The sequence below is a fragment of the Lethenteron reissneri genome, chromosome 2, assembly GCF_015708825.2.
Source record: "Lethenteron reissneri isolate LAM-NWPU_2019-01 chromosome 2, ASM1570882v1, whole genome shotgun sequence".
In the NCBI taxonomy this organism is placed as follows: Eukaryota; Metazoa; Chordata; class Hyperoartia; order Petromyzontiformes; family Petromyzontidae; genus Lethenteron; species Lethenteron reissneri.
This window is the reverse complement of record NC_083780.1, coordinates 6,719,627-6,747,231: the sequence shown is the minus strand read 5'-3', so window position 1 is coordinate 6,747,231 and position 27,605 is coordinate 6,719,627. Positions and strand designations below refer to the sequence as shown.

General features: G+C 52.6%; 1 protein-coding gene across 1 annotated transcript in view; it reads right to left on the bottom strand.

Moving 5' to 3' along the window:
- Window positions 1–763: 763 nt before the first annotated feature.
- The window catches only part of LOC133341774 (bromodomain-containing protein 4B-like), a 35,251-nt gene continuing 8,409 nt past the window's right edge, over window positions 764–27,605 (bottom strand). Inside the window, exons 2-6 of the mRNA XM_061550464.1 lie at window positions 19,902–20,031; window positions 9,107–9,303; window positions 3,716–4,535; window positions 2,343–2,428; window positions 764–1,087 (exon numbers count right to left, since the gene is read on the bottom strand). Coding sequence (XP_061406448.1) covers window positions 884–1,087; window positions 2,343–2,428; window positions 3,716–4,535; window positions 9,107–9,303; window positions 19,902–20,031 — 1,437 coding nt within the window. The 3' untranslated portion in view covers window positions 764–883. The remainder of the gene's footprint in view (window positions 1,088–2,342; window positions 2,429–3,715; window positions 4,536–9,106; window positions 9,304–19,901; window positions 20,032–27,605) is intronic.

The window sequence follows — 27,605 nt, the reverse complement described above, 5'->3', positions numbered from 1 at the left end:
CGCCATCGTCATCATCGTCGTCATCATCGCCATCGTCATCATCGTCGACATCGTCATCGTCGTCATCGTCGCACGGCGCTTCGATTAGCACGGTCGGCTACGTACGGTGCGAAAGACGTTCAACACACACACACACAGGGCGAGAACCAACAGCGAAACAAGAGTTTACGACGCGAGGTGCTCCTGGCCGGAATCCCACGGAGTGTTGCTGGGCCCGCCACGTCCCACAGACTCGCTCCCCACCGCGCCACCTGACGATGACCGGCGACGGCACCCTCGTGTCCGATGAACAGGAGAGAGAAGCCCCCCCCACCTGCCTTCCCCCCACCTGCCCCCCCCCCACCAACAATGCTGCCAACCCCCCACCATGTCGCCCACCCCGCCCCCCCTCTCATGCTGCCCCTCCACCACCACCATGCTGCCCCCCTTCCATAATGCCCTTCCCCCCCACCACGCTGCCCCCCCCACCACGTTGCCCTTCCCTCCCACCCATTACTGCCCTCTCCACCACGTTGGCCTTCCCCCCACCACGCTGCCCCCCCCCCCCCCCACCACGCTGCCCCACCACCACGCTGCCCCCCCCCTCCCACCACGCTGCCCTTCCCTCCCACCCATTACTGCCCTCTCCACTACGTTGGCCTTCCCCCCACCACGCTGCCCCCCCCCCACCACGCTGCCCCACCACCACGCTGCCCCCCCCACCACCACGCTGCCCTTCCCTCCCACCCATTACCGCCCTCTCCACCAAACCCCATCGCAGCACCTCACCCTCCTGCCCGCTCACCAACCCACCGCTGCCCTTCCTACCACAAAAACCACTTGCCCGCCCGACCCCCCATCCTTCCCAGTTGTTGGGGGTGGGGGGCAGCGCTGCCCCCCAACTTTAGCAGAGCGCCTCGGGCCCGAACTGGTAGGTGAGTTTCCGCTTGACCTTCCGCACGCGCCCCGTCTTGCTGTAGTTGCGTAGCGCGCGCGCCATCTTCTGGTAGGTCATCGCCTTGCGGTTGCCCTTGCGTTGACCCCACGCCTGCGCCAACTCCTCCTTGTGCCGCGACGAGAAGGCGAACACTCCCTCGTGGATGCTCACCTGGTGGTGGTGAGAGGTGGTGGTGGTGAGTGGTGGTGGTGAGTGGTGATCGCGGCGCGCGTGAGTTGGTGAGTGGTAATGTTGTGACGGGTTGTGACTACTCAGTGGTGGTGAGTGGTGGTGGTGAGAGGTGGTGAGTGGTGGTGGTGAGTGGTGGTGGTGGTGAGCGGTGATCACGGCGCGCGTGAGTTGGTGAGTGGTAATGTTGTGACGGGTGAGTAGTGGTGGTGAGTGGTGAGTGGTGATGGGTGAATAGTGGTGGTGAGTGGTGGTGAGTGATAGCGGTGGTGAGTGGTGGTGAGTGGTGGTGGTGAGTGGTGGTGAGTGGTGGTGGTGAATGGTGGTGGTGAGTGGTGAGAGGTGAGAGGTGCTGGGTGGGTGGTGGTGGTGAGTGGTGGTGGTGAGAGGTGCTGGGTGAGTGGTGGTGAGTGGTGGTGGTGAGTGGTGGTGGTGAGAGGTGCTGGGTGAGTGGTGGTGGTGAGTGGTGGTGGTGAGTGGTGGTGGTGAGAGGTGCTGGGTGAGTGGTGGTGGTGAGTGGTGGTGGTGAGTGGTGGTGGTGAGAGGTGCTGGGTGAGTGGTGGTGGTGAGTGGTGGTGGTGAGTGGTGGTGGTGAGAGGTGCTGGGTGAGTGGTGGTGGTGAGTGGTGGTGGTGAGTGGTGGTGAGTGGTGGTGGTCAGTGGTGGTGAGTGGTGGTGGTGTGTGGTAGCGGTGGTGGTGAGTGGTGGTGGTGAGTGGTGGTGGTGAGAGGTGCTGGGTGAGTGGTGGTGGTGAGTGGTGGTGGTGAGTGGTGGTGGTGAGAGGTGCTGGGTGAGTGGTGGTGGTGAGTGGTGGTGGTGAGTGGTGGTGGTGAGAGGTGCTGGGTGAGTGGTGGTGGTGAGTGGTGGTGAGTGGTGGTGGTGAGTGGTGGTGAGTGGTGGTGGTCAGTGGTGGTGAGTGGTGGTGGTGTGTGGTAGCGGTGGTGGTGAGTGGTGGTGGTGAGTGGTGGTGGTGAGAGGTGCTGGGTGAGTGGTGGTGGTGAGTGGTGGTGAGTGGTGGTGGTGAGTGGTGGTGAGTGGTGGTGGTGAGTGGTGAGTGGTGAGTGGTGAGTGGTGGTGGTGAGTGGTGGTGGTGGTGAGTGGTGGTGGTGAGTGGTGGTGGTGAGTGGTGATGAGTGGTGGTGGTGAGTGGTGGTGAGTGGTGAGTGGTGGTGAGTGGTGGTGGTGAGTGGTGGTGAGTGGTGGTGAGTGGTGAGTGTCGGTGTTGTGCTGCATCTCACCCAGCGCACGGCGTGGCGCATGGCGGGGTCGGACAGCGCCTCCAGCAGGAACTCGTAGAGACGGGGGCGACGCGGGGCACGCGGCTCTGTTGGGGGGGGGGGGGGTCGGGGAGAGAGAGGTCAGGGGGGAGAGGTCAGGGGGGAGAGGTCAGGGGGAGGTCAGGGAGAGAAAGGTCAGGGGGAGGTCAGGGGGAGGTCAGGGGGGGAGAGGTCAGGGGGAGGTCATGGGGGAGAGGTCAGGGGGAGGTTAGGGGGTGTTCAGGGGGGGAGAGGTCAGGGGGAGGTTAGGGGGTGTTCAGGGGGGGAGAGGTCAGGAGGAGGTTAGGGAGCGAGGTCGGGGAGAGGTCAGCGGGAGAGAGGTTAGGGAGAGAAATGTCAACTGAGCGAATAGCAGCGCCTATGGAGGCCGGTACGGTAAGTGGCCAGCAGCACGCCCGGCCGCCTTTGTCTCCCCAGTGGCGATGTTTATACCACCGCACCAGCTACTCATTTAAAGCTGAGTCGACCTAGGGGAGGGCTCAGGGACCGATTTCAGACGGTCGTCACCGGTGTTGGCCGTGAGCGGGATTCGAACTCGGGTCGCCGAGCTCGGAGCGCAGCGCGCTAACCACTGCGCCACCGCTCCCCATTAAAAGACAAAGATAAAGATCCCCGCTATAGCCTCAGCAGACTGTTGGGGCAAGTGCTGTTAGCGAGTAGCACCCATGAAAGCCGGTACGGCACACGGAGGCGGTGGGGTGGCCACGCCCGACCGCCTTTGTATCCCCAGTGGTGATGTTTACACACCGCTCAGCCTCATTTGAGGCTGAGCCGACCTAGAGGAGGCCCAGGACCGGCTCAAATAATCGTCACTGGTGTTGGTAGCCGTGAACTCGGGGCTCGCCGAGTTCGATAGCGCAGAGCACTGACCGCTACTCTACCGACACGCACACAAAGACAAAGACCCCAACGTGTATTAATTCTAGATTTGAAGCTTTCGTGACTGCAAGGATTCATACTCTTAGGTTTTTCGGTAAAGTCACGTAGGTAAAAAATGAAATTAAAATTAATAAAAATAAATAATAAAAAATCATAAAAATTCTAGATTTGAAGCTTTCGTGACTGCAAGGATTCATACTCTTAGTTTTTTCGGTAAAGTCACGTGGGTAAAAAATGAAATCATTTTTCACCTACGTGACTTTACCGAAAAAACTAAGAGTATATACCCCCCGTGTAGCCTTAACAGACCGTTGGGGCAAGTGCTGTTAGCGACGTAGCGCCTATGAAGGCCAGCCATGCGGCACACGAGAGGGGCTGTCACACCACAACACACACACACGAGAAAAGGGGGGTCCCCGTTGCCAGCCCCCCACTCCACCATCCTCTCCCCGCACCTCGACCCGCGTGCCGCTGTGACGCTTCAGCGCCGTTGATGCCGCGCAGCTGAGAGTCGGACAGCTGCTGCTGCTGCAGCTGCTGCTGCTGCAGCTGCTGTGAGCCGGGGGGCAGCAGCCGCTGCGGGTAGTAGCACACTGTGGCGTACGGGGTCGGGGACGCCGGGGGAGGACCAGCGTCCAGCGGCCCCGGGGAGCCGCCGTGCCCGGGGCTTCGGCGTCCGGACGAGGTGCACGGCGAGCCGGGGCGGTCGTCCTCATCGTGGTGGTGGTGGTGGTGGTAGTAGAAGGGCGCCGGTTGCGCCGGTTGCAGCGGTTGCAGCGGTTGCAGCGGTTGCAGGGGTTGCGGCGGTTGCGGCGGTGGCGAGCTGGTGGCTGTGACGGTCGCGGCGATGATGCTTCCGAATTGCTCGGCGGGGCCGGGGTGCGGTTGTGGCGTGTGCCGTTGATGGTGGTGGTGATGATGATGCTGCTGTTGATGTTGGTGGTGTTGTTGGTGGTGGTGGTGGGGTAGCGGCGGCGGTGGCGTTAACGTGGGCGGCGGTGTTGTGTCGGGGTGCTCATGGCTGTGATGTTGTTGTTGGTGGTGTTGGTGTTGGTGGTGTTGCTGGTGGTGGTAGTGTTGCTGGCGGGGCGGCGTGAGCCCCGGGCTCGCACGCTCCGCTAACGACGACGACGACGCCACCGGCGACGCCGACGACGACGACGTCGACGAGGAAGAGGTCGCGGTGGCCGGGAAGACGATCTGCTCCTGGAGCAGCGACGCCTCGAACGAGTGGAAGGCTCCCAGGTGGAGGCCCAGCGTGGGATCGAGGCCGTCCTGATACCAGCAGCACCATCAACCACCATCATCAACCACCATCACCACCACAATGACAAATAAAAACAAGTAAACCCGTAAAAACAAAGTTTTTCACTATAAATCCTTTAAATGCGTGGCATCGCGGCGGCTAGAGTCCCCTCGTCCTCTGGCAACATTAAACAATTGGTAATTAAATGTTTAAAAAAAATTTCCCTAAACAGTGTAAAATTTTGGAAAAAAATTTTCACGAAAATTAATTGTCACGCACAACGAGTCTGTGTGCAAAATGTCAGCTCGATTGGATCACGGGAAGTGGGTTAAAAAACGACCTAAAGATTTGCACGGTCCTAAGCACGCAAGTGAACTTAATATAAAGGATTTAATAAATCACTCCCCGTGTCAAGATGCACATCGCACGCTGGTCACCGACGCGGCCTTTCGCGTGAACGACGCGGAACTCCGCGGCTGGAGCTCAATCTGTTAGTCAGACGTCGTATTTGGGGCTTTCGTGACCAACATTGTCCGTAGCAGAGGGTCTTTCTGGTTAAGAGGGGTTAGATCGCGTCAATATAAACGCGTCCATCTTCTTGGTTCTTTCGGTAAAGTCACGTAGAAGGGAAGTAATAAAATAAAATAAATTAAACATAATAAAATAATTCTCACGGCGTTTCGGCCACAACGCAAGCAGCCGACCTGAGGATGGCTGCTTGCGTTGTGGCCGAAACGTCGTGAGAATTATTTTATTATGTTTTATTTATTTTATTTTATTACTTCCCTTCTACGTGACTTTACCGAAAGAACCAAGAAGATGAATCCCTGCAGTCACGAAAGCTTTAAATCGAAATTTAATATTCTTTGTTCTTTCGGTAAAGTCACATAGAAGGGAAATAATACAATTTTGTATTATAAAATAATAATGAAATATTATAAAATAATAAAATGTTATTATAAAAGAAAAATATTATAAATTAATAAAAAATTATTATAAAATATAAGAATAAAATAATAAAAATGCTATTATTTCCCTTCTACGTGACTTTACCGAAAGAACCAATAATATAATTAATCTTTAACAAATTAGCGTAGAAGGGAAATAATAAAAAATAATTATAAAATAATATTTTTTATTATTATAAAATAATAACAAAAGTATTATAAATATTTGTATTATTATTATAAATATATATTTTTATTATTTCCCTTCTACGTGACTTTACCGAAAGAACCAAGAAGATGAATCCCTGCAGTTACGAAAGCTTTAACTCGAAAATTATAAATGTGTCGTTAAACCCGCCACCACCCGACACGACCAGAGATTTATATTCTTAGGTTTTTTCGGTAAAGTCACGTAGGTAAAACATCAAAATTAATGAAAATAAAATAAAATAAAACAAAAAATCACGACGTTTCGGAGGCAACACAAGTCTCCGTCATCAGGTGGGACCGTGACGAAGCGTCACGGTGCTACGAGTTGTAAACGTCGTGGTGGGTTTAACTCTACAACTCGTAACAATTTGCCACGTATTCTTAGGTTTTTTCGGTAAAGTCACGCAGGTAAACAATTAAAATTAATAAAAGTAAAATAAAATTAAAATCACGACGTTTCGGAGGCAACACAAGCCTCCGTCTTCAGGTGGAACCGTCACAGCACGATAGCTGTATCAAGTGAGAGAAATTCCAAGAAAACAGTATTTGTATATATACTGGTTGAGGGTGGGAGGAGCCAAGGTAGGCCCTGAATATTATTTTTGTGAGGTTCGGTGCGGCTGAAGCATGCTGTTGGGAATGAGCATTTGTTGTGTAAACTAGGTGCGGATGATTTAAAGGTGCGTGTTTTTTTTTATTAATTTAAATTTCTTACCTACGTGACTTTACCGAAAAAACCTAAGAATATGAATCCTTGCAGTCACGAAAGCTTCAAATCTAGAATTTGCCACGTGTTGGTCACGTGGCAAACCGTCACCAATTGGCTTGCGTGGTCGGGTGGTGGCGGCTTTCACGACACATTTAAGCGATCTAACACATTGACAAAAACGCCTCGATTTTCTCACTGTGTAACAAAATGTTTTTATTTTTTTGTTCCTGGGTAGTAAGTGTTATTTTCCTAATTGCTTATGCCTCAAAAGGTACAGAAAATGGCTACTATTCCCCACAAACTTTGCTTTTGTGACCAGGACCGTAAAATGTTTAAACGTCCCTATTTTCAATGAGAAAACGGGCGAATTTGTGTCATTCCTTCACATAATCTCATGGTGGTAGTGGTGGTGGTAGTGGTGGTGGTAGTGGTGGTAGTGGTGGTGGTAGTGGTGGTGGTATTAGTGGTGGTGGTAGTGATGATGGTGGTAGTGGTGGTGGTGGTAGTGGTGGTGGTAGTGGATGGTGGTAGTGGTGGTGGTAGCGGTGGTAGTGGTGATGATGGTGGTAGTGGTGGTGGTAGGTGGTAGTGGTGATGATGGTAGTGGTGGTGGTAGTGGTGGTGGTAGTGGTGGTGGTAGTGGTAGTGATGAGTGGTGGGTAGTGGTGGTGGTAGTGGTAGTGATGATGGTGGTAGTGGTGGTGGTATTAGTGGTGGTGGTAGTGATGATGGTGGTAGTGGTGATGGTGGTAGTGGTGGTGGTAGTGGTGGTGGTAGTGGTAGTGATGATGGTGGTAGTGGTGGTGGTAGTGGTGGTGGTAGTGGTAGTGATGATGGTGGTAGTGGGGTGGTATTAGTGGTGGTGGTATTAGTGGTGGTGGTAGTGATGATGGTGGTAGTGGTGATGGTGGTAGTGGTGGTGGTAGTGGTGGTGGTAGTGATGATGGTGGTAGTGGTGGTGGTAGTGGTGGTGGTGGTAGTGGTGGTGGTAGTGGTGATGATGGTGGTGGTAGTGATGATGGTGGTAGTGGTTGGTAATGATGATGGTAGTGGTGGTGGTAGTGATGATGGTGGTAGTGGTGGTGGTAGTGGTGGTGGTAGTGATGATGGTGGTAGTGGTGGTGGTAGTGGTGGTGGTAGTGATCATTGAGGTAGTGGTGGTGGTAGTGGTGGTGGTAGCGGTGGTAGTGGTGGTGGTGGTAGTGATGATGGTGGTAGTGGTGGTGGTAGTGGTAGTGATGATGGTGGTAGTGGTGGTGGTAGTGGTGGTGGTGGTAGTGGTGGTGGTAGTGATGATGGTGGTAGTGGTGGTGGTAGTGGTGATGATGGTGGTGGTAGTGATGATGGTGGTAGTGGTGGTGGTAATGATGATGGTAGTGGTGGTGGTAGTGATCATTGAGGTTGTGTGGTTGGTAGTGGTGGTGGTAGTGATGATGGTGGTAGTGGTGGTGGTAGTGATGATGGTGGTAGTGGTGGTGGTAGTGGTGGTGGTAGTGGTGGTGGTAGTGGTGGTGGTAGTGATGATGGTGGTAGTGGTGGTGGTAGTGATGATGGTGGTAGTGGGTGGTAGTGGTGGTGGTAGCGGTGGTAGTGGTGGTGGTGGTAGTGATGATGGTGGTAGTGGTGGTGGTAGTGGTGGTGGTAGTGATGGTGGTAGTGGTGGTGGTCGTGGTGTTGGTAGTGGTGATGGTGGTGGTAGTGATGGTGGTAGTGATGATGGTGGTAGTGGTGGTAGTGATGATGGTGGTAGAGATGATGGTGGTAGTGGTGGTGGTGGTAGTGATGATGGTAGTGGTGGTGATGGATCGTTGGAGCCCGTTAACATTCACTGCCATGGACCGCGGGGCTCGGTGCATCGAGCAATCCCCAAAGATGCAGGGATTGGGGTTAGCTGTATAGGGGCGGGGGGGCTATGGGTTTAGGCTTCAGTCGCTTGGGATTTGTGTGACGGAGAGGGGTCCCCGTGGCTTCTGGGTGATCACGTCCCGGTGTCGGTACGTACGTTGAACCTCTTTCGCACCGTACGTAGCAGCCAAACCGTGTTAACCGGAGGCGCGGGGGAAGGACAACAACAACACCAACACCAACACTGGACACACAGGAGATGAAGCTCTCAAGGAGATGGCTTCTCGTCGCAGGCGGCGTCAGACCTCGGGGCGACGGTGGGGAGGGTGGCCCGGATTGCCCTCACGCTGCCGCCAGCTCCTCCAGCCTGCTGCCCACTTCCTCTTACCCCCCCCCACCACCACAACCCCCCCACCCTACCCCCACCCTACCACCCCCCCCCCACGCTGCCCCCCACAACCCCCCAACCCCCCCCACCCTACCCTACCCTACCACTCCCCTCACCCTACCCCCACCCTACCACCCCCCACCCACGCTGCCCCCCACAACCCCCAACCCTACCACCCCCCCCACCCTACCCCCCATCACCCCTAACCCCCCCACCACGCCCCCCACCACCCCTAACCCCCCACCACGCCCCCTACCACCCCTAACCCCCCCCACCCTACCCCGCACCACCATACCTAACCGCCCCACCCACTACCCCTAACCCCCCCCCACCCACCACCTGTAATCTCCTATCCCGTCCCCTACCACCCCAAACCTGCACCCTACCCCCACCCACCCCCACCCCCCCTAACCCCCCACCCCCCCTCACCTTAGCCCCACCGCCCCTAACCCCCCCACCCCCACCCCCCCCACCCACCCCACCACCCCCCACCCCCCGTACCTGCAGCGCTCCGTGCAGCTGTGTGAGTGGGTGCGGGCTGGCGAGCGCTGTCCACGAGGGGGCGCCGCAGCTGTAGGAGGAGGAGTGGGGGTGGGGGGCCAGGCCCCAGGCGGGCTCCCCCAGGAAGGCCGAGACCCCCGGGTACAGGGGGCCCTCCACCCCCACCCCCGACAGTGACGTCACGGGGGGGTCGCTCACTGGTGAGAGGGGGGGGGGAGGGGCAGAGGGGGAGGGGGTCACCCACACGACCACGTGGCACCACCGAGCAATGGCGGAGCCAGGATTTTCAGGTGGGGGGGGGGGGGGGGCAACACCTCCAGCAAGCAAGGGGCTGTCCATAAATGACGTCACGCGATTTTGTAAATTTTTGACCCCCCCCCCTTCGTCACACGGCGTCACAAAAAGTCAGACCCCCCCCCGCCTCAAATATGACGTCACAAAGCTCTGCCCCATCTCCCCCCTCAAAAAAAAATAAAACATGCTTCAAATCGCTTTAAACTGTTGTCATTGTAGTGCGTGTTTAATGTGGCGCTGCACTCTGATGTTGTAGGAGAAAACATTTATTAACAAGTCTATTTAATTAAGCAGAACGTGTTGTCTCTGACATTTGTGACGATGTGTGACGAGGAGGGGGGGGGAGGTTTGAGAAATGTGACGTCACATCAAAATGCGCAACTTTAAATAAATATAGACAACACGTTCTACTTAATAAAATAGACGTTTTTTTTACATCTGCAGAATATGAAGAACCAGTGGCATCTACATCTACAGAACGTGAAGAACCAGTGGCATCTACATGTACAGAACGTGAAGAACCAGTGGCATCTACATCTACAGAACGTGAAGAACCAGTGGCATCTACAGCTACAGAACGTGAAGAACCAGTGGCGTCTACATCTGCAGAACGCGAAGAACCAGTGGCATCTACATCTACAGAACGTGAAGAACCAGTGCCATCTACATCTACAGAACGTGAAGAACCAGTGGCATCTACATCTACAGAACGTGAAGAACCAGTGGCATCTACATCTACAGAACGTGAAGAACCAGTGGCATCTACAGCTACAGAACGTGAAGAACCAGTGGCGTCTACATCTGCAGAACGCGAAGAACCAGTGGCATCTACATCTGCAGAACATGAAGAACCAGTGGCATCTACATCTACAGAACGTGAAGAACCAGTGGCATCTACATCTGCAGAACATGAAGAACCAGTGGCATCTACATCTACAGAACGTGAAGAACCAGTGGCATCTACATCTGCAGAACATGAAGAACCAGTGGCATCTACATCTACAGAACGTGAAGAACCAGTGGCATCTACATCTGCAGAACATGAAGAACCAGTGGCATCTACATCTACAGAACGTGAAGAACCAATGGCATCTACATCTGCAGAATATGAAGAACCAGTGGCATCTACATCTACAGAACGTGAAGAACCAATGGCATCTACATCTGCAGAACGTGAAGAACCAGTGGTATCTACATCTGCAGAACGCGAAGAACTAGTGGCGTATACATCTGCCGAACGTGAAGAACTAGTGACATCTACATCTGTAGAACGTGAAGAACCAGTGGCATCTACATCTGCAGAACGTGAAGAACCAGTGGCATCTACATCTGCAGAACGTGAAGAACCAGTGGCATCTACATCTGCAGAACGTGAAGAACCAATGGCATCTACATATGCAGAACGCGAAGAACCAGTGGCGTCTACATCTGCCGAACGTGAAGAACCATTGGCATCTACATCTGCAGAACGCAAAGAACCAATGGCGTCTACATCTGCCGAACGTGAAGAACCAGTGGCATATACATCTGCAGAACGTGAAGAACCAGTGGCGTCTACATATGCAGAACGCGAAGAACCAGTGGCATCTACATCTGCAGAACGCGAAGAACCAGTGGCATCTACATATGCAGAACGCGAAGAACCAGTGGCATCTACATCTGCAGAACGTGAAGAACTAGTGGCATCTACATCTGCAGAACGTGAAGAACCAGTGGCATCTGCAGAACGTGAAGAACCAGTGGCATCTACATCTGCCGAACGTGAAGAACCAGTGGCATCTACATCTGCAGAACGTGAAGAACCAGTGGCATCTACATCTGCAGAACGCGAAGAACTAGTGGCATATACATCTGCAGAACGTGAAGAACCAGTGGCGTCTACATATGCAGAACGTGAAGAACCAGTGGCATCTACATCTGCAGAACGTGAAGAACCAGTGGCATCTACATCTGCAGAACGTGAAGAACCAGTGGCATCTACATCTGCAGAACGTGAAGAACCAGTGGCGTCTACATATGCAGAACGTGAAGAACCAGTGGCGTCTACATCTGCAGAACGTGAAGAACCAGTGGCATCTACATATGTAGAACGTGAAGAACCAGTGGCATCTACATCTGCAGAACGCGAAGAACTAGTGGCATCTACATCTGCAGAACGTGAAGAACCAGTGGCATCTACATCTGCAGAACGTGAAGAACCAGTGGCATCTACATCTGCAGAACGTTAAGAACCAGTGGCATCTACATCTGCAGAATATGAAGAACCAGTGGCATCTACATCTACAGAACGTGAAGAACCAATGGCATCTACATCTGCAGAACGCGAAGAACTAGTGGCATCTACATCTGCAGAACGTGAAGAACCAGTGGCATCTACACCTGCAAAACGCGAAAAACCAGTGGCGTCTACATCTGCAGAACGCGAAGAACCAGTGGCATCTATATCTGCAGAACGCAAAGAACCAATGGCATCTACATCTGCAGAACGTGAAGAACCAGTGGCATCTGCAGAACGTGAAGAACCAGTGGCATCTACATCTGCAGAACGTGAAGAACCAGTGGCATCTACATCTGCAGAACGTGAAGAACCAGTGGCATCTACATCTGCAGAACGTGAAGAACCAATGGCATCTACATATGCAGAACGCGAAGAACCAGTGGCGTCTACATCTGCCGAACGTGAAGAACCATTGGCATCTACATCTGCAGAACGCAAAAAACCAGTGGCGTCTACATATGCAGAACGCGAAGAACCAGTGGCATCTACATATGCCGAACGTGAAGAACCAGTGGCATATACATCTGCAGAACGTAAAGAACCAGTGGCGTCTACATATGCAGAACGCGAAGAACCAGTGGCATCTACATCTGCAGAACGCGAAGAACTAGTGGCATCTACATATGCAGAACGCGAAGAACCAGTGGCATCTACATCTGCAGAACGTGAAGAACTAGTGTCATCTACATCTGCAGAACGTGAAGAACCAGTGGCATCTACATATGCAGAACGTGAAGAACCAGTGGCATATACATCTGCAGAACGTGAAGAACCAGTGGCATCTACATCTGTAGAACGTGAAGAACCAGTGGCATCTACATCTGCAGAACGCGAAGAACTAGTGGCATCTACATCTGCAGAACGTGAAGAACCAGTGGCATCTACACCTGCAAAACGCGAAAAACCAGTGGCGTCTACATCTGCAGAACGCGAAGAACCAGTGGCATCTATATCTGCAGAACGCAAAGAACCAGTGGCGTCTACATCTGCAGAACGTGAAGAACCAGTGGCATCTACATCTGCAGAACGTGAAGAACCAATGGCATTTACATCTGCAGAACGTGAAGAACCAGTGGCATCTACATCTGCAGAACGTGAAGAACCAATGGCATCTACATCTGCAGAACGTAAAGAACCAGTGGCATCTACATCTGCAGAACGTGAAGAACCAGTCGCATCTACATCTGCAGAACGTGAAGAACCAGTGGCATCTACATCTGCAGAACGTGAAGAACCAATGGCATCTACATCTGCAGAACGTGAAGAACCAGTGGCATCTACATCTGCAGAACGTGAAGAACCAATGGCATCTACATCTGCAGAACGTAAAGAACCAGTGGCATCTACATCTGCAGAACGTGAAGAACCAGTGGCATCTACATCTGCAGAACGTGAAGAACCAGTGGCATCTACATCTGCAGAACGTGAAGAACCAGTGGCATCTACATCTGCAGAACATGAAGAACCAGTGGCATCTACATCTGCAGAACGTGAAGAACCAGTGGCATCTACATCTGCAGAACGTGAAGAACCAGTGGCATCTACATCTGCAGAACGTGAAGAACCAGTGGCATCTACATCTGCAGAACGTGAAGAACCAGTGGCATCTACATCTGCAGAACGTGAAGAACCAGTGGCATCTACATCTGCAGAACGTGAAGAACCAGTGGCATCTACATCTGCAGAACGTGAAGAACCAGTGGCATCTACAGAACATGAAGAACCAGTGGGATCTACATCCACAGGAGATTGTACAACTTGGAAAGCCATTCCCTGCGTTTAGTGTACACGCCGTACAACATGTTTGGAATCGACGGGAGTAAAGTTGGACTTATGAACAAATCGACTTACGAACAGACCTCTGGAACCCAACCCGTTCGTAAGTAGAGGAGTGCCTGTACTATCAGTTTTGTTTGTATTGTTTTGTTGTTGTAACTTGCTGACGCCCGTGCCCCATACTGGATACCCGTGAATCAAAGAGCTTTATAGCTCATCGGATTACTGCTCCTTTAATAATTCTGACTCTGATGCTGATGATTAAAATGTCACCGTGCCCAGCACCGGCCCAGTCGGGCGCACGGCTTGACCGGACCGTGCGCACCGTCGCTGTCACTTTGCAACCAAACACAGCTCGGGTGGCTGCCAGTCAAGATTGTGATCCTGATTCTACGTCGCGGGAGGGTGGGATGCGTTCCTGAAAGGTGCAATGACGGATATCGAAACGACGTCGATCAAATATCGAAAAACGACGTTAATCAATATAATCGAAACGATGTTAATCAAATATAATCGAAACGACGTTAATCAAATATCATCGAGATGACATTAATCAAGTGTCATCGAAACGATGTTAATCAAATATCATCGAGATGACATTAATCAAATATCATCGAGATGACATTAATCAATATAATCGAAATAACGTTAATCAAATATCATCGAGATGACATTAATCAAATATCATCGAGATGACATTAATCAATATAATCGAAACAACGTTAATCAAATATCATCGAGATGACATTAATCAAATATCATCGAAACGACGATCATTATCACGTGGTAGTGGGTGGTGGAGGCGAAGGCCGAGAGGCGACGGGCTACGAGAGAGAGAGAGAGGTGGTGGTGGGGGGGGGGGGGTGGCGATGAAGCTGCGAGCGTCGCGAGCGACGCGGGGTGGAGGCGACGCAAGTGCGGGGACGACGCAGTTGCGACACGACGCGAGAAGGGGCCGGGTACGTCACAATCGCGCTGCTCCTGTACCGCTAACTGTCCGTACCCGTATTCTTAGGTTTTTTTCGGTAAAGTCACGTAGGTAAAAAAATTAAATTAATAAAAGCAAAATAAAAATAAAATAAAAATCACGACGTTTCGGAGGCAACACAAGCTTCCGTCTTCAGGTGGAACAGTCACAGCACGATAGCTGTAGCCACTTGCTATCAGCACGAGCGGGTCACACTCTTGCACGCACACACTCAAACCATGTCGCATCGTGCGTAGCCAAGCCGCGTGCCGCCGTCTCTCTGTGTCTCTCTGTGTCTCTGTGTGTGTGTGTCTCTCTGTCTCTCTGTGTGTCTCTCTGTCTCTCTGTGTGTGTGTCTCTCTGTGTGTCTCTCTGTGTCTCTGTGTGTGTGTCTCTGTGTCTCTCTGTGTGTCTCTCTGTCTCTCTGTGTGTGTGTCTCTCTGTGTCTCTCTCTGTCTCTCTGTGTGTCTCTCTGTCTCTCTCTGTCTCTCTGTGTGTGTCTCTGTCTCTCTCTGTCTCTCTGTGTGTGTCTCTGTCTCTCTGTGTGTGTGTCTCTGTCTCTTTCTGTCTCTCTGTGTGTCTCTCTGTCTCTCTGTGTGTGTCTCTCTCTCGGTCTCTCTGTGTGTGTGTCTGTGTGTCTCTCTGTCTCTCTGTGTCTCTCTCTGTTTCTCTGTGTGTGTCTCTCTCTCTCTGTGTGTCTCTCTGTCTCTCTGTGTGTCTCTCTGTCTCTCTGTGTGTGTGTCTCTCTGTGTGTCTCTCTGTGTCTCTGTGTGTGTGTCTCTGTGTCTCTCTGTGTGTGTCTCTGTGTCTCTCTGTGTGTGTGTCTCTCTGTGTCTCTCTCTGTCTCTCTGTGTGTCTCTCTGTCTCTCTCTGTCTCTCTGTGTGTGTCTCTGTGTCTCTCTGTCTCTCTGTGTGTGTCTCTGTCTCTCTGTGTGTGTGTCTCTGTCTCTTTCTGTCTCTCTGTGTGTCTCTCTGTCTCTCTGTGTGTGTCTCTCTCGGTCTCTCTGTGTGTGTGTCTGTGTGTCTCTCTGTCTCTCTGTGTCTCTCTCTGTCTCTCTGTGTGTGTCTCTCTCTCTGTGTGTCTCTCTGTGTCTCTTTGTGTGTCTCTCTCTGTCTCTCTCTGTATCTCTGTGTGTCTCTCTCTGTCTCTCTGTGTCTCTCTCTGTCTCTCTGTGTGTCCCTCTCTGTCTCTCCGTGTGTCCCTCTCTGTCTCTCCGTGCGTGCCTTTGTCTCTCTGTGTGTCTCTCTCTCGCCAACTTCGCCTGTGCTCAGGCGAAGATGGCTGCGTACAGAACGAGGAAAAATATGCTGGAAGGATGACACTGACGGCTGGCTCTGTGCCTCCAGTGTCCAGGGGGCCTGTGTGGTACCACATCAACGGATCAGCTCTGCCAGCACCACTATCCCCTCTCCCCACCCTCACACGAACGCGTAATTCGGGCGGGTGTGTGGGAGGCACGCGAGAGGCAATTCATGAACGACCACCGCGTCTGCACAGCGGCGCCGCGCGAGTAATAGGGCGAGTTAAGAAGACCCGTTCGCACGCGGTGTCTTCACGTAGCGTACGATAGCACTCAGCGGTGGAACGCACCAATATGATCGTCAACCCGGCCGCCGTGCCCGTGCCCGCGTGCGCAGCGGATGAAAGCCGACCCAACGGGAGGTGGGGAGGGACGCGTGCACATTCACACGGATATTTGTTAGCGCGAGCCGTGGTGTACGTGGGGGGGGCGGTGGGGAGCTAGCCACTGGCCGTGTCCCACAGAAAGGACACTGTTGGCACGGGGAGGCCGTTCACTCGGTCGGCGGCAACCAATCTGCTCAAGACGCGGCTCCGGCTGGAGCACGGCATGTACCACACACATGTCGGTGATGTGCACGTCTTCTTCGAACGCTGGGGAGCCGGACAAGCCCCTCTCTGCACCAGCGTGGACGGCACCCTCGTGGTGTTCACCTTCTGAAGCGCTCGCTCGTCACCGTGGCGTGCACGATGACCACCACCACCACCACAACCACCACCACCACGTGACTTTTCTTTCGTGTTGTGCGCGGCGCATTTAGCGCCACCACAGCGCGTGGATTTACAGCGTTTATACTTAGGTTTTTTCGGTAAAGTCACGTAGGGAAAAATAAAAGTAAAAAATAAAACATAATAGAAATAATAATAAAAATAAAATAATATATAAATAAAATTCTATTTTACTTATATTATTCTTTCTATAATTTTTATTTTTATTTTTACCTACGTCACTTTACCGAAAAAACCTAGGAGTGTATGAATCCTGGCAGTCACGAAAGCTTCAAATCTAGAATTTACACCGTTAGTTTATTTGTGTTTGCTGGTGACTTTGTGTGTTTCGTATCGGAATCGCCTCCAGTGCTGTTGCTGCTGGCGGCAATAAAAGTTGTTTAGAAGCCTCACCTTACCATATGAATAAAAAGTGTGCTGTATTTGGCCCTTTCCCCCCCCCCTCCTCTCCAACCATTATATAAACGGAGTGGTAGCTCCTGCAATCTCTCATTTACTTGATACAGCTGTCGTGGCTGTGACGGTACCACCTGAAGACGGAAGCTTGTGTTGCCTCCGAAACGTCGTGATTTTTATTTTATTTTACTTTTATTAATTTTAATGTTTTACCTACGTGACTTTACCGAAAAAACCTAAGAATATCAAAAGTTTTCGTCTGTCTCTCTCTCTTTGTCTCTCTTCTCAGAAGCGACCCTGGCTGGCCACGCGCGTTAGTGACGGCTCAACGCGGTGGCTTATCGCCACATGGGGAATTGATAGCAGTCAAATGTAAGATTCATATCGGACGGGAAGGAAGCTTCACACCCCCCACCCATCCACCCCGCCCCTCTCCTGTTGAGACATTTTGGGGAAACTCAAATCGCGAATCCGGATGTCCGTTATGTGTTTTCTCTCTCTCGCTGTGTGTGTGTCTCTGTGTGTCACACACACACGCATCGATGTTATACAAGGCCTGGGAACATTTGACGCAATTGCAAAATGACGCGGGCGAGATTATTATCCGCATATGGCTGCCCCAAAGCCCTCTTGCCCCCCCCCCTTCACTCCCCCCCCTTCACTCCCCCTCCCTTCACCCCCCCCTTCACTCCCCCCCCTTCACCCCCCCCCTTCACCCCCCCCCTTCACTCCCCTCCCTTCACCCCCCTCCCTTCACCCCCCTCCCTTCACTCCCCCTCCCTTCACTCCCCCCCCTTCACTCCCCCCCCTTCACCCCCCCCCCTTCACCCCCCCCTTCACCCCCCCCTTCACCCCCCCCCTTCACTCCCCTCCCTTCACCCCCCTCCCTTCACCCCCCTCCCTTCCCTCCCCCCCCTTCACCCCCCTCCCTTCACCCCCCTCCCTTCACCCCCCTCCCTTCACCCCCCTCCCTTCACCCCCCTCCCTTCACTCCCCCCCCTTCACCCCCCTCCCTTCACACCCCCCCTTCACTCCCCCTCCCTTCACTCCCCCCCCCTTCACCCCCCCCTTCACCCCCCCTTCACCCCCCTCTTCACCCCCCCATTCACCCCCCTCTTCACCCCCCCCTTCACTCCCCTCCCTTCACCCCCCTCCCTTCACCCCCCTCCCTTCACCCCCCTCCCTTCACACCCCCCCTTCACTCCCCCTCCCTTCACTCCCCCCCCCTTCACCCCCCCCTTCACCCCCCCTTCACCCCCCTCTTCACCCCCCCATTCACCCCCCTCTTCACCCCCCCCTTCACTCCCCCCCCTTCACCTCCCTCTTCACCCCCCTTCACTCCCCCTCCCTTCACTCCCCCCTGCTGTTAGCGAGTAGCACCTATGAAGGCCGGCACGGGCACACGAGGGGATGGGTGGCCAACACCACGCCCGGCCGCCTTTGTCTCCCCAGGTATTCGAGGCTGAGTCGACCTAAGGGAGGCCCGGGACCGGTTCAGAAAATCGTCACCGGTGGTGTTGGCCGTGAGCGGGAATCGAACCTGGATCGCCAGGTTCATAGCGCAGCGTAGCGCTAACCACTACATTACCGCTGCACACATAGACACACACACACGCACACTGACACACACAACAACAACCGCCATTCGCCACTAAGCGGCGGAGACGTCACCACGACGCTTGTGCCAGGCTATGTGCACGTTGAGGCCACGTGAAGTGTAGAACGCACGCTTGGCAGGAGGAGGTCACGGGGCAGACCCAGCAGGTGCCACGGGTCGACTGACTGAGACGACCGAGATGACTGGCTGATGCACCACCTGTGCCCCCTACTGTGCCAACTTGCTGTGCTTTAGCCACCCGGCGCTCCGCTCGTTGTTGTGAGCGTCGCTCCTCCCCCTTCCGTTGTTGTTGGAGGGCGACTGCCTCCAACTGCCCAGCAGCGTCAGCGTCCTTCACGAGCCAGGCAAAGCCCCACTGAGATGTGTAGCTCGTTTTCAGAAGCGACCTGGCCACGGACGATGGCTCAACGAAGTGACTTCCTGTCACGTGGACCATTTACAACAGCCAAATGCTCTAAACGCGTGATGTTGATTCTAAATGTGGAGGGGAAAACCAGAGGACCCGGAGACAACTCCACGCGATCACGGGCGGAGAGAGAGAGACACGCAATCTCCAAATATACAGCAGGAGTCAGGGTCGGAATCGAACCCACGACCTCCTCCATACCAGGCGAGGAAGTCAACATCTCCTAGCCACCGTGATGATGATGAGAGAGACGCAAACTCCAAATACACAGCAGGCGTCAGGGTCGGGATCGAACCCACAACCTCCTGTACACCAGTCGAGGTAGTTAACATCTCCTAGCCACCGTGATGATGATGAGAGAGAGAGACGCAAATTCCAAATATACAGCAGCAGGCGTCAGGGTCAGGATCGAACCCACGCCCTCCTGTACACCAGTCGAGGTAGTTAACATCTCATAGGCACCGCGATGATCATGAGAGAGAGACGCAAACTCCAAATATACAACAGCAGGTATCGTCAGGGTCGGGATCGAACCCACGACCTCCTGTACACCAGGCGAGGTAGTTAACATCTCACAGCCACCGTGGCACTCTAAGGGCGAATCATGTGCGACGGGATCGCAGCTGCGGTGTGAGCACGTGACAGGCACGGTGGTTTTGAGATGATGACGGTGGTGGTAGTGGTGGTGATGATGGTGGTGCTGATGGTGGTGTTGATGTTGATGGTGGTGTTGATGTTGATGATGGTGGTGCTGATGATGATGGTGGTGCTGATGATGGTGGTGGTGGTGTTGATGATGGTGCTGATGATGGTGGTGGTGGTGGTGTTGATGATGGTGGTGGTGCTGCTGCTGATGGTGGTGCTGATGATGGTGCTGATGATGATGGTGGTGCTGATGATGGTGGTGCTGATGATGGTGGTGCTGATGGTGCTGGTGGTGGTGCTGATGATGGTGGTGCTGATGGTGCTGGTGGTGGTGCTGATGATGGTGGTGCTGGTGGTGCTGCTGGTGGTGCTGATGATGATCCTACCGCTGCCGTATAAATCCACCTCGTCCGAAAATCTCTGCAGTTCAAAGTCTGTATCCAGGCCCACCAGCTGCGTGAGACAAAGACACGCACAGAGACACCGACACAGACTCACAGCGTGAACACGTGGCGGCTGCACACACAGAGACACCGACACCGACACACAGCGTGGATACGTGGTGGATGCACACACAGAGACATCGACACAGACACACACATGGCGTGGATACGTGGTGGATGCACACACAGAGACACCGACACACAGCGTGGATACGTGGCGGCTGCACGCACAGAGACACAGACACAGACACACGGCGTGGATACGTGGTGGATGCACACACAGAGACACAGACACTGACACACAGCGTGGATACGTGGCGGCTGCACACACAGAGACACAGACACACACACACGACGTGGATACGTGGTGGCTGCACACACAGAGACATCGACACAGACACACAGCGTGGATACGTGGCGGCTGCACACACAGAGACACAGACACACAGCGTGGATACGTGGTGGATGCACACACAGAGACACAGACACACAGCGTGGATACGTGGTAGATGCACACACAGAGACACAGACACACTGCGTGGACACGTGGTGGATGCACACACAGAGACACAGACACAGACACACAGCGTGGATACGTGGTGGATGCACACACAGAGACACAGACACAGACACACACGACGTGGATACGTGGTAGATGCACACACAGAGACACAGACACACAGCGTGGATACGTGGTGGATGCACACACAGAGACATCGACACAGACACACAGCGTGGATACGTAGCGGCTGCATACACAGAGACACAGACACACAGCGTGGATACGTGGTGGATGCACACACAGAGACACAGACACACAGCGTGGATACGTGGTGGCTGCACACACAGAGACACAGACACACAGCGTGGATACGTGGTGGATGCACACACAGAGACACAGACACAGACACACAGCGTGGACACGTGGCGGCTGCACACACAGAGACACACACACACGACGTGGATACGTGGTACGTGGTGGATGCACACACAGAGACACAGACACAGACACACAGCGTGGATACGTGGTGGATGCACACACAGAGACACAGACACACGACGTGGATACGTGGTGGATGCACACACAGAGACACAGACACACAGCGTGGACACGTGATGGATGCACACACAGAGACATCGACACAAACACACAGCGTGGACGCGTGGCGGCTGTACACACAGAGACACAGACACACGACGTGGATACGTGGTGGATGCACACACAGAGACACAGACACACAGCGTGGATACGTGGTGGATGCACACACAGAGACATCGACACAAACACACAGCGTGGACGCGTGGCGGCTGTACACACAGAGACACAGACACACAGCGTGGATACGTGGTGGATGCACGCACAGAGACACAGACACACAGCGTGGATACGTGGTGGATGCACACACAGAGACACAGACACACAGCGTGGATACGTGGTGGATGCACGCACAGAGACACAGACACAGCGTGGATACGTGGTGGATGCACAAACAGAGACACAGACACACGGCGTGGATACGTGGCGGCTGCACACACAGAGACACGACACAGCATGGCCACTGATGATGGACAGACGTGCCTTGCTTTAGCTCATCATGATCACACGTGCCCGCGTGTATAGATATATTCGTACCCATCGCGTGGTCGCGATTTCAAAGTTTCACGGGTGGACAAATGAAAAACGAACGAGTTCGTCAAAAAAATTATAAAACCCACCAACGTCGCTTTAAAAAGGGTGGGGTGGGGGGGGCTTCAGCTGCGCGTATATCGTCACGATGAAAAAATAGGCGACGTTTCAAGCAATGGACCTAGCTTCTTGTACTAGTGGTGAGTGTAGTGGTGAGTGTACTAGTGGTGAGTGTACTAGTGGTGAGTGTAGTGGTGAGTGTACTAGTGGTGAGTGTACTAGTGGTGAGTGTAGTGGTGAGTGTACTAGTGGTGAGTGTAGTGGTGAGTGTAGTGGTGAGTGTAGTGGTGAGTGTACTAGTGGTGAGTGTACTAGTGGTGAGTGTAGTGGTGAGTGTACTAGTGGTGAGTGTAGTGGTGAGTGTAGTGGTGAGTGTATACTATGTGTTTGAGTGTAGTGGTGAGTGTACTAGTGGTGAGTGTACTGGTGGTGAGTGTAGTGGTGAGTGTACTAGTGGTGAGTGTAGTGGTGAGTGTACTGGTGGTGAGTGTAGTGGTGAGTGTACTGGTGGTGAGTGTACTAGTGGTGAGTGTAGTGGTGGTGAGTGTAGTGGTGAGTGTACTAGTGGTGATTGTAGTGGTGAGTGTACTGGTGGTGAGTGTAGTGGTGGTGAGTGTAGTGGTGAGTGTAGTGGTGAGTGTAGTGGTGGTGAGTGTAGTGGTGAGTGTAGTGGTGAGTGTACTGGTGGTGAGTGTAGTGGTGGTGAGTAGTGGTGGTGAGTGTAGTGGTGGTGAGTGTAGTGGTGAGTGTACTAGTGGTGAGTGTAGTGGTGAGTGTACTGGTGGTGAGTGTAGTGGTGAGTGTAGTGGTGAGTGTACTGGTGGTGAGTGTAGTGGTGAGTGTAGTGGTGAGTGTACTGGTGGTGAGTGTAGTGTTGGTGAGTGTACTGGTGGTGAGTGTAGTGGTACTGGTGGTGAGTGTAGTGGTGAGTGTAGTGGTGAGTGTAGTGGTGAGTGTAATGGTGAGTGTACTAGTGGTGAGTGTAGTGGTGAGTGTACTAGTGGTGAGTGTACTAGTGGTGAGTGTAGTGGTGAGTGTACTAGTGGTGAGCGTAGTGGTGAGTGTACTAGTGGTGAGTGTAGTGGTGAGTGTACTAGTGGTGAGTGTACTAGTGGTGAGTGTACTAGTGGTGAGTGTACTAGTGGTGAGTGTAGTGGTGAGTGTACTAGTGGTGAGTGTACTGGTGGTGAGTGTAGTGGTGAGTGTACTAGTGGTGAGTGTAGTGGTGAGTGTACTGGTGGTGAGTGTAGTGGTGAGTGTACTGGTGGTGAGTGTAGTGGTGGTGAGTGTAGTGGTGGTGAGTGTAGTGGTGAGTGTAGTGGTGGTGAGTGTAGTGGTGAGTGTACTAGTGGTGAGTGTAGTGGTGAGTGTAGTGGTGAGTGTACTGGTGGTGAGTGTAGTGGTGAGTGTAGTGGTGAGTGTACTGGTGGTGAGTGTAGTGGTGAGTGTAGTGGTGAGTGTACTGGTGGTGAGTGTAGTGGTGAGTGTACTGGTGGTGAGTGTAGTGGTGAGTGTAGTGGTGAGTGTACTAGTGGTGAGTGTACTAGTGGTGAGTGTAGTGGTGAGTGTACTAGTGGTGAGTGTAGTGGTGAGTGTAGTGGTGAGTGTAGTGGTGAGTGTACTAGTGGTGAGTGTACTAGTGGTGAGTGTAGTGGTGAGTGTACTAGTGGTGAGTGTAGTGGTGAGTGTAGTGGTGAGTGTAGTGGTGAGTGTACTAGTGGTGAGTGTACTAGTGGTGAGTGTAGTGGTGAGTGTACTAGTGGTGAGTGTACTGGTGGTGAGTGTAGTGGTGAGTGTACTAGTGGTGAGTGTAGTGGTGAGTGTACTGGTGGTGAGTGTAGTGGTGAGTGTACTGGTGGTGAGTGTACTAGTGGTGAGTGTAGTGGTGGTGAGTGTAGTGGTGAGTGTACTAGTGGTGATTGTAGTGGTGAGTGTACTGGTGGTGAGTGTAGTGGTGGTGAGTGTAGTGGTGAGTGTACTAGTGGTGATTGTAGTGGTGAGTGTACTAGTGGTGAGTGTACTAGTGGTGAGTGTAGTGGTGAGTGTACTAGTGGTGAGTGTAGTGGTGAGTGTAGTGGTGAGTGTAGTGGTGGTGAGTGTAGTGGTGAGTGTAGTGGTGAGTGTAGTGGTGAGTGTACTGGTGGTGAGTGTAGTGGTGGTGAGTAGTGGTGGTGAGTGTAGTGGTGGTGAGTGTAGTGGTGAGTGTACTAGTGGTGAGTGTAGTGGTGAGTGTACTGGTGGTGAGTGTAGTGGTGAGTGTAGTGGTGAGTGTACTGGTGGTGAGTGTAGTGGTGAGTGTAGTGGTGAGTGTACTGGTGGTGAGTGTAGTGGTGAGTGTACTGGTGGTGAGTGTAGTGGTGAGTGTAGTGGTGAGTGTAGTGGTGAGTGTAATGGTGAGTGTACTAGTGGTGAGTGTAGTGGTGAGTGTACTAGTGGTGAGTGTACTAGTGGTGAGTGTAGTGGTGAGTGTACTAGTGGTGAGCGTAGTGGTGAGTGTACTAGTGGTGAGTGTAGTGGTGAGTGTACTAGTGGTGAGTGTACTAGTGGTGAGTGTACTAGTGGTGAGTGTACTAGTGGTGAGTGTAGTGGTGAGTGTACTAGTGGTGAGTGTACTGGTGGTGAGTGTAGTGGTGAGTGTACTAGTGGTGAGTGTAGTGGTGAGTGTACTGGTGGTGAGTGTAGTGGTGAGTGTACTGGTGGTGAGTGTAGTGGTGGTGAGTGTAGTGGTGGTGAGTGTAGTGGTGAGTGTAGTGGTGGTGAGTGTAGTGGTGAGTGTACTAGTGGTGAGTGTAGTGGTGAGTGTACTGGTGGTGAGTGTAGTGGTGAGTGTAGTGGTGAGTGTACTGGTGGTGAGTGTAGTGGTGAGTGTAGTGGTGAGTGTACTGGTGGTGAGTGTAGTGGTGAGTGTACTGGTGGTGAGTGTAGTGGTGAGTGTAGTGGTGAGTGTAGTGGTGAGTGTAGTGGTGAGTGTAATGGTGAGTGTACTAGTGGTGAGTGTAGTGGTGAGTGTACTAGTGGTGAGCGTAGTGGTGAGTGTACTAGTGGTGAGTGTAGTGGTGAGTGTACTAGTGGTGAGTGTACTAGTGGTGAGTGTACTAGTGGTGAGTGTAGTGGTGAGTGTACTAGTGGTGAGTGTACTGGTGGTGAGTGTAGTGGTGAGTGTACTAGTGGTGAGTGTAGTGGTGAGTGTACTGGTGGTGAGTGTAGTGGTGAGTGTACTGGTGGTGAGTGTAGTGGTGGTGAGTGTAGTGGTGGTGAGTGTAGTGGTGAGTGTACTAGTGGTGATTGTAGTGGTGAGTGTACTGGTGGTGAGTGTAGTGGTGGTGAGTGTAGTGGTGAGTGTAGTGGTGAGTGTAGTGGTGAGTGTACTGGTGGTGAGTGTAGTGGTGGTGAGTGTAGTGGTGAGTGTAGTGGTGAGTGTACTGGTGGTGAGTGTACTGGTGGTTAGTGTAGTGGTGAGTGTACTGGTGGTGAGTGTAGTGGTGAGTGTAGTGGTGAGTGTACTGGTGGTGAGTGTACTGGTGGTGAGTGTAGTGGTGAGTGTAGTGGTGAGTGTACTGGTGGTGAGTGTACTGGTGGTGAGTGTAGTGGTGAGTGTACTGGTGGTGAGTGTAGTGGTGAGTGTAGTGGTGAGTGTACTGGTGGTGAGTGTAGTGGTGAGTGTACTGGTGGTGAGTGTAGTGGTGAGTGTAGTGGTGAGTGTAGTGGTGAGTGTAATGGTGAGTGTACTAGTGGTGAGTGTAGTGGTGAGTGTACTAGTGGTGAGTGTACTAGTGGTGAGTGTAGTGGTGAGTGTACTAGTGGTGAGTGTACTAGTGGTGAGTGTAGTGGTGTGTGTACTAGTAGTGAGTGTACTAGTGGTGAGTGTAGTGGTGAGTGTACGAGTGGTGAGTGTAGTGGTGAGTGTACTGTTGGTGAGTGTAGTGGTGAGTGTACTGTTGGTGAGTGTAGTGGTGAGTGTACTAGTGGTGAGTGTAGTGGTGAGTGTATTAGTGGTGAGTGTACTGATGGTGAGTGTACTAGTGGTGGGTGTAGTGATGGTGAGTGTCGTGGTGAGCGTACTGGTAAGTGTAATGGTGGTGAGTGTACTGGTGGTGAGTGTAGTGGTGAGTGTACTAGTGGTGAGTGTAGTGGTGAGTGTAGTGGTGAGTGTACTGGTGGTGAGTGTAGTGGTGAGTGTACTGGTGGTGAGTGTACTGGTGGTGAGTGTAGTGGTGAGTGTACTGGTGGTGAGTGTAGTGGTGAGTGTAGTGGTGAGTGTACTGGTGGTGAGTGTAGTGGTGAGTGTACTGGTGGTGAGTGTAGTGGTGAGTGTAGTCGTGAGTGTAGTGGTGAGTGTACTAGTGGTGAGTGTAGTGGTGAGTGTACTAGTGGTGAGTGTACTAGTGGTGAGTGTAGTGGTGAGTGTACTAGTGGTGAGTGTACTAGTGGTGAGTGTAGTGGTGAGTGTACTAGTGGTGAGTGTAGTGGTGAGTGTACTAATGGTGAGTGTACTAGTGGTGAGTGTAGTTGTGAGTGTAGTGGTGAGTGTAGTGGTGAGTGTACTAGTGGTGAGTGTAGTGGTGAGTGTAGTGGTGAGTGTACTAGTGGTGAGTATAGTGGTGAGTGTACTAGTGGTGAGTGTAGTGGTAAGTGTACTGTTGGTGAGTGTAGTGGTGAGTGTACTAGTGGTGGGTGTAGTGATGGTGAGTGTCGTGGTGAGCGCACTGGTAAGTGTAATGGTGGTGAGTGTACTGGTGGTGAGTGTAGTGGTGAGTGTAGTGGTGAGTGTACTAGTGGTGAGTGTAGTGGTGAGTGTAGTGGTGAGTGTACTAGTGGTGAGTGTAGTGGTGAGTGTAGTGGTGAGTGTACTAGTGGTGAGTGTACTAGTGGTGAGTGTAGTGGTGAGTGTACTAGTGGGTGTAGTGGTGAGTGTAGTGGTGAGTGTAGTGGTGAGTGTAGTGGTGAGTGTAGTGGTGAGTGTAGTGGTGAGTGTAGTGGTGAGTGTACTAGTGGTGAGTATAGTGGTGAGTGTACTGTTGGTGAGTGTAGTGGTGAGTGTACTGTTGGTGAGTGTAGTGGTGAGTGTACTAGTGGTGAGTGTAGTGGTGAGTGTATTAGTGGTGAGTGTACTGGTGGTGAGTGTACTAGTTGTGGGTGTAGTGATGGTGAGTGTCGTGGTGAGCGTACTGGTAAGTGTAATGGTGGTGAGTGTACTGGTGGTGAGTGTAGTGGTGAGTGTACTAGTGGTGAGTGTAGTGGTGAGTGTAGTGGTGAGTGTAGTGGTGAGTGTACTAGTGGTGAGTGTAGAGGTGAGTGTAGTGGTGAGTGTACTAGTGGTGAGTGTACTAGTGGTGAGTGTAGTGGTGAGTGTACTAGTGGTGAGTGTAGTGGTGAGTGTAGTGGTGAGTGTAGTGGTGAGTGTAGTGGTGAGTGTACTAGTGGAGAGTGTACTATTGGTGAGTGTAGTAGTGGTGAGTGTAGTAGTGGTGAGTGTACTAGTGGTTAGTGTACTAGTGGTGAGTATAGTGGTGAGTGTAGTGGTGAGTGTACTAGTGGTGAGTGTAGTAGTGGTGAGTGTAGTAGTGGTGAGTGTACTAGTGGTTAGTGTACTAGTGGTGAGTATAGTGGTGAGTGTAGTGGTGAGTGTACTAGTGGTGAGTGTAGTGGTGAGTGTAGTGGTGAGCGTAATGGTGAGTGTACTAGTGGTGAGTGTACTAGTGGTGAGTGTAGTGGTGAGTGTAGTGGTGAGCGTAGTGGTGAGTGTACTAGTGGTGAGTGTACTAGTGGTGAGTGTAATGGTGAGTGTAGTGGTGAGTATAATGGTGAGTGTACTAGTGGTGAGTGTAGTAGTGGTGGGTGTAGTGGAGATGCGACGTTGCACGAGGCAGCACATACACCGACGCTGCTGTCAGCGCCGTGGTTGTGGGTGGCTGTGACGACGTATATCGGGTCGGATCGCTGTGATATTGTTCGTGAAG